The following is a 10,792-nucleotide window of genomic DNA, read 5'->3' as shown; positions in this document are numbered from 1 at the left end:
TTTTGCCCAAATCTAGGTTTTATTTCTGCTGGAATCACACCATCTGTTTGGCCAGGCCTGTCCCAACCCAGCTGGGAGCTTCTGAGAGGTTTGCCTGCAACATCACGTCATAAAACAGCCCCTGGAGGCAGGCAGAAAAGCAGCCCAGCCTGGGGTACCTGGACTAGGAAACACTGAGCCGGCAGGCAACCTCCCTAACAAAGGTCTGCCGGCAGGGCGCAGGCTCGGACTGCCCAGATTACAGGGAGAGCTGTGTCTTCCCACGGGTGGGCCACGCCAGCGGTGGGGCGTCTGGCCCGAGGCCTAACTGCAGGGAAGTAGCTGTGTCGGACACATTGCTTGCCCTCTGTGGTCTGCTCTTTACAGAAAAAAACACTGATGGCCGCCAACTCGGCCCTGGGTCTGGAGTGGAACCTGGATGGCTGTGGTGGAACAGCTGAGTACTGTCACCCACAACAAGGACCTAGATGCCCAGGACTAGGAATGCTGGGGACCCAGGACTGGGAAGGGGACATCCAGCGCAGATGGGCTTGGCCAGGCTTTGGTCTGGGAGGACAGCGGCTCAGGCCCACCCTGGGGGCCTTTGGGTTGGTCTGGCCCCCGGCCCCCGGCCCCCTGCTGTCCCTGCAGCCGATGCAGGACCTCGACCTGCCTCCGCTTCTCCTTGGCCCGGCTGATGGCCGTCCGGAAGAGCCTGCAGTAGAGCTGCACAGCTGGGGGTGAGTCGTCGTTGCCAGGGACGGGGTAGGTGATGAGGCAGGGGTTGCAGTTGGTGTCCACGATGCCCACGGTGGGGATGTTCATCTTGGCCGCATCTCTCACGGCCACGTGGGGCTCGAAGACGTTGTTGAGCGTGTGCAGGAAGACGATGAGGTCCGGCAGGCGGACCGTGGGGCCGAAGAGGAGGGGCGCATTGGTCAGCAGGCCGCCCTTGAAGTAGCGGGTGTGGGCGTACTCGCCACAGTCACGGGCCATGCTCTCGATCAGGTGTGAGAACTGCCGGTTGCGGCTCACAAACAAGATGATACCCTTGCGGTAGGCCACGTGGGCGGTGAAATTCAAGGCCAGCTGGAGGTGCACGGCTGTCTGCTCCAGGTCAATGATGTCCTGGTCCAGGCGGCTCCCGAAAATGTATGGCTCCATAAACCTGCCGGAGACCCAGCCAGGCAAGGGCGATGAGGGCTACAGGGCCAGTCCCACCACCCTGACCTTGCACAGACGCCCACCAGGGACACGGGCTCCTCTGCAGGGGCACTACAGCTGGGAGACACAATCTGAAATACTCCCCATGTGGACAGACAGCAGTGAGGACCCCTGCCCAGGCATGACGTCTGGGAGCACAGGGTGTGGGGCCACCGATGTGCCTTGGGCACTCAGCTTAACCCCTCCAACCCTCCACCACTTCCTGCAGGGATCCTGACAGAACTGATGCCACACGAAGGTCTGGACATTTAAACATGACAGCGACAGGGCAGTATATCTGACGTGGCACATGCAGACGCTGCTTGTCACTCGAGGCCTTATGGACAAGGCCCCTCTGGGGTTGGGCTGGGGGACCAGAACGGGGGGAAGGGGTGCTCTGGGCCCAAAGCATCGAGGGTATCAGGGCAGGAGCCTGCCATGCCTGGAAGGGGAACCCCAAGGGCACAGGACTGCTACTGGCCTGGGCCGAGGAACAGTGGGCACAAGAGATGGCCGTGCCTCAGCACCTGGCAGGTGAGTGGTCCACACTAGTGGTTTCCAGGTCCTCACCTCCAGTGCACTCCCAGTGGGCTGTGTCCCTTCCTCTCAACCGACTGCTTACCAAGGATGACCGCCATCTTGCCAAGGTCACATCTTGGTCCTCAACAGAGGACCATGCCCTCCGCTCCTGCCCAGTCAAATATGGCCAACCTCACAGCCCTCCACCCCAACAGGCCCCACCCTTGGTCTTGGGTCTCTGAAGCCCTTCAACCCCACAAGTCCGTCCCTGCTTAGGGCTGTGAGCTCCACGCCAGGCACATAGCAGCCCAGCCAGGTCTGGAGGGTAACGCCAGCCCCGCTGTGGGGCTCAGTGCTCCCATTTGCAGGAGGGGGCTATACTCACTAAGACTGACAGAGGCCAGCTCAAAAGTGGCCCTAGACCCAAGGCAGGAGGTCCCAAGCCCTCCTGAGAACCACCACCGGGACAGGCTCGCCAGGTGTCACCTACCTGTGCCGACAGCCGGCTTTGTGCCCCAGATGCACTCGGGCATCGAAGAGACTTTTGACAGAAAACAGTTCCTTGACACGGAAGAAGTCTGAATGCTTGAGGGGCTCGTTCAGAATCCTGTCATTCAACTCTACGGAAGTGGGGAGAAGAGGACACTGCGGTTTCCCACCCAGCCCACTCCTGTGACCTCCTGTGACACTGCTGCGGGGAGGGAGGAGCAAAGCCCAGCAGCCGAAGATGCCCTAAGCCCCAGAAAAAACCTGGGAGCCAGGGGGCCTTTCCAGGAAACTGGGGGCTGGAGCCAGGTTTGGGCCCTGACTTTGCTCCTGGGTGAACTGGGTCAACCCCAGCCCTCGGCCTCCTGACTCGGAAAGCAGAGGAGGTCAGGAGAGGGGCGCGCTGGGGTCTGAGGTCTTTCTGGCCTCCAAGTCTGGCACTCTCAAGTGCCCAGCCACCAGGAGTGCAGCAAGCTGGAGGGGGCTCCAGGCCTGCTGCTCACAAGGGGGCGAGCTCAGGGCTGTGCCTCATGGTCCAGTGACACTTCCCAGGGAACGAAGTTCTATGTTAACCCCTGTACGGCCACTCCTCTCAGACCCACCCTGAGGCCAGGGTGCTGGCCTCAGCCCCCTCCAGGGAAGTTCACTGACACTGAGCTGCACCAGCAAGAGCTTGACAGTGGGTGGGGCCAGACTAGGGTGGCCCCCCTGTGTGACCCAGAGTGACTATAAAGCCCTGCTTTAACTGTGGGGCCCTGCCTTCCCCACGAGCAGCGCCCTGCATGGTAGGGACCCTGGGTGCTGGGACAATACCTGCCAGGTGCCAGTGGAAGCTGGAAAATGCCAAGGAGGGCCGAGGAGGACCGAGGCCCACTGCCCCTTCTCTCCAGGGCCCAGGACCTCCAGGGCTCACATCTAACTAAGAGGCACTCAGGACTCCTGGCGGCTGGCAACTCTACCCACCCCATCCCACACCCCATTAGTCGGCTGGGGGGCCCAGAGTTACCGCTGCTGTCCTCGGGCTCGCTGACTGCAAGGGTTGGGGAGCTTCCAAGTGTCCTGCAGCTCGGCCGAACCGGCCCGGGGGTCGCCTTAAGGAAACCCAGCCAGCGTGACCGGGGCCAGGCACCTGCGGAGAAAGCAGACTACTGGCGCCGCGCCCAGTCCGGGCTTCCCAGCGCGGCCAGTCCAGAGCGCAGCCAGGCCTGGGGATAGGCTGCCCCCCGTCCCCAAACCCCGCCGGGTCCCCGGGTGCCCCCACGTCCCCGCGCCTCTAGGCCCTCGCCTTCCCTCCAGTCCCCGCCTCCTCCCCACGTCCCGGCACCTCCTCCGGGCCCCCGTGGTCCCCCTCCCGCCCCGTCCTCGCGCCCCTCCGTGCCCCCGCCCCAGGGTCCCCCGGGCGCGCACTCACCCACACCCCGCAGCCGGGACAGCGCGGCGCTGGCGGGCGCCATGATGGGGACGCGGGGCGGGGCCACCTCCCTCCCCAGGCTCGACCGAGCGGCCTCCCCTTCCGCCGCGCGTGGGGCCACACCGCCGCCTGCAGGCCCGGAGGAGCCACTGCGCGCTGTGCGCGGCGCGGCGGGGTCCTCTCCGCGGGGGCAGGTCCGCACGTCCTCGCACCCGTCTTTCTCTCCCGGGACTCTGCCCTCCCCGCGCGCCTCCTGCAGACGTGCCGGGACCCTCCCTCCCGCCACGCCAGCTCCGCCTCAAGCCCAGCGCAGCCTCTCGCTCCCCCAAATCGTTTTAATGTTTACACAATCTTTGGCGTAGGAGGGTTCCATGAAGTTAGCAAAATCTTGGGGCTAAATTTAGGCTCGGGATGTCGGGGGCGTGAAGGCACAGGGTCCGGAAGCAGCCCTGGCGTACACAGTAAGCGTCCAATCCTTGCGGACTCGGGGCCCGTAAACACTTTGCGGGTGCCGTCCCAGGACCTGGGGCGTCTTCTGCCCGTGTCCGCCCCCCTCCACTGGGGGAGTCGGGGCGTCCTCGGTGACCGTGACTCCGCGCCCGCCGGGACCCGCGGGGCTGGGAGCTCGGGGCCTCCCCGCCGCAGCCATGGCCGAAGGCTCGGACCTGCCCCCGGGCCCGCCCCGGCCGCGCGGCGCTCCGCCTCTAGGGACCGCGTCCTCCGGGCCCGGTGACCAGGCCGTCGCTTAGCGACGGGACGCAGACCGACGTCGCGCCCGGGCTGCCCGAGGCAAAATGTCCGAGGAAAGCCCCGAAGAGTGCCCGGAGCCCGTGCAGCTGGAGCCCAAGGCCCCCCCGGAGAAAACCAGCGACTACTACCGCGTGAGCGAGGACCTGCCGGTCAGGTTCAACAACCCGGCGTGGTTCCGGGGCTACAGGTGAGGAAGGTGGAGCCGTCAGAGTCTGAGGCCTCCGGCAGGAAAGAGGTCGCCGCTCCAGCTGGCCCCGGCGCTCAGTGGGTGACCGTGTGTGAGGCCCCCTAGGACGCCCACGATCCTGGCCACAGATGGCAGAAGGAACGAGTGGTCCCCTGGGGCTGTGCGGTCATTACCCACAAATGAATGGTGGGGTCAGTGCAGGTCAGGGCAGTGGGGTGACCCTAGTGGAAGTCAGAAACCCAGTTCTGGTCTCAGTCTCACAATGTGACCAGGTGAGCGTCCTCTCCTTTCTAGCCTGAGCTCCTCTGCAAGATGTGAACACAGCGACACCTCCATCATCGTGCTGTTGAGACAGCTGCAGGCTGTCACAGGGCATTGCAAACTCTAAGAATATAAGAAACCCTTGATTGCGACCAGGCAGGTGTGAGCGCCACCCTGCCTTGCACTTTTGCATGTCGTCCCCTCAAGGGTCCTATAGGGTAGGGTCTGTTAGTATCCTTGCTCTCCAGTAGAGGCAGCTGGGATGCAGAAAGAGAACAACTTGTCGGAGACATGGTGGTGTGAGCTGCGTGAGACAGTACTACTCTCAGGTAGGGGCAGTGTCACGCCCTGCCGCCATCTTAGCTTGTTAATCTGCTCCGCATAGAAGTGTGGCCTCAGCAAGCCTGGGGGCTCGGAAGTGAAGCGACCCCCTGGGTGGCAGGATCTGGAGGCTGAGCCTGGGCTCCCGACAGGTTGACTGACCTACCCAGGAAGTGATGGCGTGTGCCAAGGCCCTGCCAGGGCCGAGGATCAGCATTTGCTGGCAGAGTGCTCCTTAGGGCTTTGGCTTGCCTTGGGAGGAGAAGGGACAGTGGTGAGCCAGGGGCCAGGGCGGCAGTGCCTGCCAGGACGGTCAGCCCTGCTTACCAGAGCCTGCGTTCAAGGCTGCAGCACCAACGTGGGCACAGCACTCTTCCCTTGGGGCCATTTCCAATGAAGCTCCATTAACCAAATTCTTTAAGAGGGTGGTTTGGGCAGAATTAGAATAAAGGAATGGAAAATAGAGCGTTTCTTATCTGCCAGGACCAAGAAGGCTGCCTCACTGTACAGGACCAGTAACCAGACGTACGGGAGCAGAGCCCCCACCGTGCACGAGATGCCCGTAAGTGGGGAGCAAGGCAGGGCATGGGAGGGGTGTCTCTAAGGAGAGGCTAAAGACCCGGAGTTCTCGATAGGTCAGCACATCCACATTGGGAGGGGAGGGGGCAGGTGGGTTCCATTGTCACAAAGGGGGAGGGAGGCACCTCAAATCATTTTGGCACAGGGCAGGGTAGAAATAAATGAGTGAATGACTTTAGGAGTGAACTGTTTAGAAGGATGAGAAAAGTGGATGTAGGCTTGCTCACAGTGTCCCACACCCAGCCATGCACACCACACTCACACATGCGCACAACACTCACGCACGCTCACTACCATCCCTGGCACCTCAAGGCAGTCGGTTTTGAGGCAAGTAAATGAAGAACTCCTTCCTTTCTGGAATTACACTTTATTTTATGAGATGTTATCTTGTGACTTTAGAGGCAGTGGGGGCAGCCGCAGCACATTGCTGGAAGGCACGTTGGTGGGCAGAGGGACTTGTGCACCTCAGGGGGACCCCAGCCCCTGTTTGAGCTTGACCTTACACTCCAGGGTCACCCTCCTAGAGCCTCCCTAGCCCCCCTGTATGTCCAGATGGACCACCATAGCGTCCCCTGCCACCCGGGACACTAGACACTAGGGCCACCCATTTTGGGGTGAGAATGTTGTGGGTTTTTTTCCCCCAAAATATTCATCATTTTAAAAGATCTGGTAATGCTTATTTAGTTGTGTTGTGTGAGTGAGAGGGCTCCTGGGAGGTTATTCATCTAAACAGCTTCTGGAGCTTTGCGGGTCACTCTCCCAGAATCGGGTGATTCTGAGTGTTCCCTGGGAACCAGGTGTTTCTGTGAAAAAGGCCAGCACACTCACAGGGTCCAGAGGTTTTCGCTTTTAGAAACGGCCATTGAAAAATGTTCCTGCTGTAAACTGTGGGGGCCTTCCAGTCACTGGTGTCACCAGGCAGTGGGATGTGAGTGTGAGAGAGCTCATGGACACGTTTCCAAGGAGGTTTCTCCTGCTCCATCTGGAACCTGTTTTCCAGTTTCGGGACCAAGTGCGGAAGCTGGACTCGGCGAGCAGCTATTGCTGTTTACCTTCCGTGTGGGAACAGAAAATAAAAGTGCTTTGCATTTTAAAAAATGCACTGAAGGAAATTATTCTCTGATACTGTAATGGTGATATTTCTGTTCTACAGAAGAGAAAACTGGAGTTCAGAGAGGTCCGGTAACTTGTCCAGAGTAGCACAGTTAGGAAAAGCAGATCTGGAGGTCACTCCAGGCATGACCCCCACGTTAGTGCTCACAACACATCTAGGCATGGAAATGCCACACCAGGTGGCCTTGTAATTGAACTTGCTATCCACATAATAGTGAAAGGGGGCACTATGAATAGTTAATCCCGGATGTTCAGCATACGTTGGGATGGTCTGGGGCAAACAAGGCTGTCTTGCCCACCCTGGCTTCTCTGCATTTTCTTAAAAACTCTTATTTTTCTTCCAAAAATATCCAGTTGATTGCTCAAGTGTTACTAATATCATGCATCATTAATCCTAGTGTTCCCTTTCTCTTCTAGAAAGTATTTTATCCAAATACACATAAATTTTCCAGAGAACTTGCAGCCTCTGGAATGTTCCGGAACAATACTTTCAATGTGTACATGGAGAAAAGCCTCGTGACTGGCCCCGACAACTATATTACCTCCTTTGACCGGCTCAACTTCCACCCCAGTTACAATGTCAGCAAGCCATCCATCTGCGATTGAGGGGTCTTTTGGCTCTCTGGGGGGTCTTTTGGAATCATTGTCCCTGATGGTTGACAGTTTGCCCGATTGTAAAGGAACCGACTTTGCTGCTTTCCCTGAAAATATTTTTCCTCCCTGGAATAGAAAAATATGCAAACGGGGCTGTGAAGTCCTGCTTTCTCTATTTTATATCTAAGATGTACGTGGAAAAGATGCTAATGTTGACTTTCCATTAAAAACGTCATGTCCTGAATTCCCGTCTCATCTGACGTTTGTAGTGACAGAGCAGGGTCGTAGTGACCCAGGACCCAGATCTTGGCCGGAATGCCAGGAACGCTGGTGAAGCCCCCCGACTGTCTTCGTTTGGGAGCTACCATTATACGCTTCACCAGTTATGGGCAAATCACCTGTCCCAAAGCACCCTGAGATCCGCAGCGTGGCAAGTGATGGCCTGCTGGGGTGTGGTTGAGGGCTGGGCAGCAGGCACGGCTGTCTTCCACCCAGTCTGGATACACACCCCGTCCCCCACCAGGGGCAGGAACAAGGTTGGCAAATGCCGTTCACTGTTGATGATGACGGGTCATGGGGACATGGGGGTCTCTATGTTTATTTTTAAATTTCAATAAAAGGTTAAAAAAAAAAAGCAGGCAAGGAATCACTTGTATTTTTCTAAGGTAAAGGTATTAACTACGTTAAGAGGATTTTTCTCTGTATTTAGTCCTAAATCAGTGTTTACTGTGAGTTCCGGGGCCCTCCATAAAAAATGAATGTTACCTGAGACAGGATATATCTTTCAGGCATAGATTTTTTTTTCCTTTATGAGAGCAAGATGTGCTCATTATAGGAAATTTGGAAAGTGTCAAAACTAGAAGAAATCATTCTTACATGCCATCGATAATACCTCATTTATAGAGATTCTGTCCTCGGGGATTCTACTCATGAATTAGGGAAGAAGTTAAATATCATGACTGGTTATTTCTTCATTATAAATTTTTTATTATTAATACACAGGAGTAAACATTTTGGCAACATTCTTAATGTCTAATTTGGAATGGAAATGGCTTCCAGAAAAAAATCAATATGTTTAATAAAGAAGATGCAAAGCTGACCCTGCAGCCAAGATCTACGTGACGTCTTCCTCCCCAGCTGGAAAATCCACGGAGGCTCCAGACATTGAACTCTGAAAATAGGTTTTTACAATCTTTCATTCAAAATGCCAAAATGCCAATAACCCCTCTGTGTTTGCCTCTGTTGAGACAGAAAAAGAATGCCTCATTAACCCAGTTTCTAAACACACGGAAAAGAATGAACTCCTTCCTTGGCTGCTGGTTTTGAAAGGCCAGTTAGCGAGGGTAGGGCAGGATGAAGCCATCAGCCCAAACGACTGCTCTTCCTCAACCCAGAACTGCCGGACACCGGTGCTGCTGTCACCAGACCGCGTCATCCCTGATTCTGGGATGAGGGTGGTATCGGGGCCCAGGGTGGGGTCACCAGTCACTAAACAGAACGTGTGGCCACGCAGGGGCCTCTCGGACTTGGTTCTGGCATCACAGTTGGGCGCTGAAATGCTTGAATTGGTCATGTCCAATAAAATGCTGTTTCTGTAACAGCTGCTGGTGACTTAATGCAAAGTTATACTCCATACATTTATTCTAAATAGAATAAGTCTCTGCAAAGATGAAAAACCCAAACGGTTGATATTAACATACACGTCCCTCTTCCCGAAAATTCAGTAACTCTGTTTCCAGCTCAGGCTCCCAATCCCGCGTCCTGGCTCATGCCTTGGCCTCTCCGTTTCTCTGCCCTCGCACAGTTTTCAAAGGGCTTTGGTGTAGTTCCCTCGTCTGATCCTCACACCTGGGGCAGTTCTGACTAACGTGCCTCTATTTTCAGATGGGAAAATTAGGGCCCAAGGGAAGTGCCGAGGGCGGGCCCTGGGCTTGACACCTTGGGGGTGTCCTGGGAGGCACGAGGCCGGCCACATCTGACCCCACAGGCTGGGCACTAACTTTCTACATGTTTGCATGAGTCATATAGGAACTCCAGTGATTATAAATTCTGAGATGTTCATCTTTCTAACATATTTCCAAACTGAAATTTTTGCACGCTGAGAAAAAAAAGAGTTTTTCTGTTGGGGATTACAGCATACAAAATGGATGGTTGAAAAATGAAAAGAAAATGACAGAAATTATTCTTCTCATCTTTGTACTGTGTTCTTTCAAAATTTCAAATTGAATCAGAACAATTACAGAAGAGGTGATCCAAACATTTAGGGTAACAAATCAGTTTTCATAGACATTTGAAGGAGAAAATGGCTGGGTGTGGTGGCTCAACGGCTGTGATCCCAGCACTCTGGGAGGCCGAGGTGGGAGGATGGCGTGGGCCTCAGGAGTTTGAGGTTGCAGCAAGCTGTGACGATGCCACTGCACTCCAGCCCAGGCAACAGAGCAAGACTCTGTCTGAAAACAAACAAACAAGAAAAAAAAACCCCAAAACAAAACAGAACAAAGGCACGAGATTTCTGAAAATCTTTCTTTATGTCATGAGTAGGTCTTTGCTTTATTTGGCCTTTTTATTCCACTTGGAGATTAAAAGTTAAAAAATAAAGTTTTGTATCACTTTACTGATCATTATTTTAGCTGCTGGGTTGTTTTAAAACTAGTAATTTCTTACTTTAGATGTATATTTTCATTCATATTTCTGTATTTGTTTAGTAACCCTTTATCTTTTAATTATGGTCAGTTAGAAGAAATGGTTTCAAATACATAGTAAAATATGTTGACATTGAAAAAAATCTCATACTCAGTACACAAAATACCAGAAGCCTTGAAGATTTCGCAAATAATGTAGTATGTCCCCCATGCCCTCCAGCAGCCATACCTGGGTATAAACCTGGTGGTTATTTGCAGATACTGGTTATGAGTTTTGGGCTGTTCACCCTCCCCTTTTAAACAGGCCCTGTCATTAATTTTTTGGGGGGTGTTGAGAGGACAATACCTTCTGTTTTCATATGAGCAGATAAAGTGCTAATATTTAGATTTCTTGCCTGATTTTCCAATGCAAACATATCTCAAGCTGGGCAAACCTGCTGTCTGACCACCCAAATTCTGAGCAACGGATAAAATAAGGGTGACCCCTCCCCATAGGAAGACCCTCTCCCCTATGCGGAGACTTGGGTGGAGAGTATCAAACACTAACTGCCAGGGCTGTGTCCTTTGCCCCGTCCCCTTTCCTATTCTACTAGGACTTTAGGGGTGATCTGACCCCAGGAGGACCTACCCCAGAGGACTAGACACCTCTTAAAACCCGGACTCTCTCCACTCTTTGCATTAAGTGAAATGGACCCCTGGCCCCACTCCCTAGGAAGGGAGAGGAGCTCTTCAGGTGTGACTCTGCTA

General features: G+C 54.9%; 2 protein-coding genes across 3 annotated transcripts; one reads left to right on the top strand and one right to left on the bottom strand.

Annotated features, from left to right (window-relative positions):
• Nucleotides 1-4,253, bottom strand: MRPS2 (mitochondrial ribosomal protein S2). The gene is made up of 4 exons (XM_045562616.1): nt 3,599-4,253; nt 3,194-3,316; nt 2,192-2,321; nt 1-1,147 (listed from the first exon to the last, which is right to left on the bottom strand). The coding sequence occupies exons 1-4, from the start codon at nt 3,639-3,641 to the stop codon at nt 478-480; spliced, it is 966 nt and encodes a 321-aa protein (XP_045418572.1). The 5' UTR covers nt 3,642-4,253; the 3' UTR covers nt 1-477.
• Nucleotides 4,254-4,301: 48 nt separating this feature from the next.
• On the top strand, nt 4,302-7,647 carry PIERCE1 (piercer of microtubule wall 1). 2 transcript variants are annotated; one of them, XM_045562618.1, is made up of 3 exons: nt 4,302-4,535; nt 5,601-5,679; nt 7,273-7,329. In XM_045562618.1, the coding sequence occupies exons 1-3, from the start codon at nt 4,393-4,395 to the stop codon at nt 7,327-7,329; spliced, it is 279 nt and encodes a 92-aa protein (XP_045418574.1). In that variant the 5' UTR covers nt 4,302-4,392. The 2 variants fall into 2 exon arrangements, with proteins under 2 accessions (XP_045418574.1, XP_045418573.1); XM_045562617.1 differs by having other exon boundaries at nt 4,333-4,535; nt 7,227-7,647.
• The last annotated feature ends 3,145 nt before the right edge of the window (nt 7,648-10,792 follow it).

The sequence above is a fragment of the Lemur catta genome, chromosome 10 (genome assembly GCF_020740605.2).
Source record: "Lemur catta isolate mLemCat1 chromosome 10, mLemCat1.pri, whole genome shotgun sequence".
Lineage (NCBI taxonomy): Eukaryota > Metazoa > Chordata > Mammalia > Primates > Lemuridae > Lemur > Lemur catta.
Note: the sequence above shows the minus strand (reverse complement) of the source record. Positions and strands in the feature narration are given on the sequence as shown.

Bases quoted from the DNA above. Each gene is read 5' to 3' on its own strand.
- MRPS2 (XM_045562616.1), bottom strand. From the start codon at position 3,641: ATGGCGCCCGCCAGCGCCGCGCTGTCCCGGCTGCGGGGTGTGG. The intron at 3,317-3,598 runs GTGAGTGCGCGC...CTTTCTCCGCAG, and splicing joins GTCCCGGCTGCGGGGTGTGG to GTGCCTGGCCCCGGTCACGC. The intron at 2,322-3,193 runs GTAACTCTGGGC...CCACTTCCGTAG, and splicing joins CGAGCCCGAGGACAGCAGCG to AGTTGAATGACAGGATTCTG.
- PIERCE1 (XM_045562617.1), top strand. From the start codon at position 4,393: ATGTCCGAGGAAAGCCCCGAAGAGTGCCCGGAGCCCGTGCAGCTGGAG. The intron at 4,536-5,600 runs GTGAGGAAGGTG...CTTATCTGCCAG, and splicing joins GCGTGGTTCCGGGGCTACAG to GACCAAGAAGGCTGCCTCAC. The intron at 5,680-7,226 runs GTAAGTGGGGAG...TTTCTCTTCTAG, and splicing joins CCACCGTGCACGAGATGCCC to AAAGTATTTTATCCAAATAC.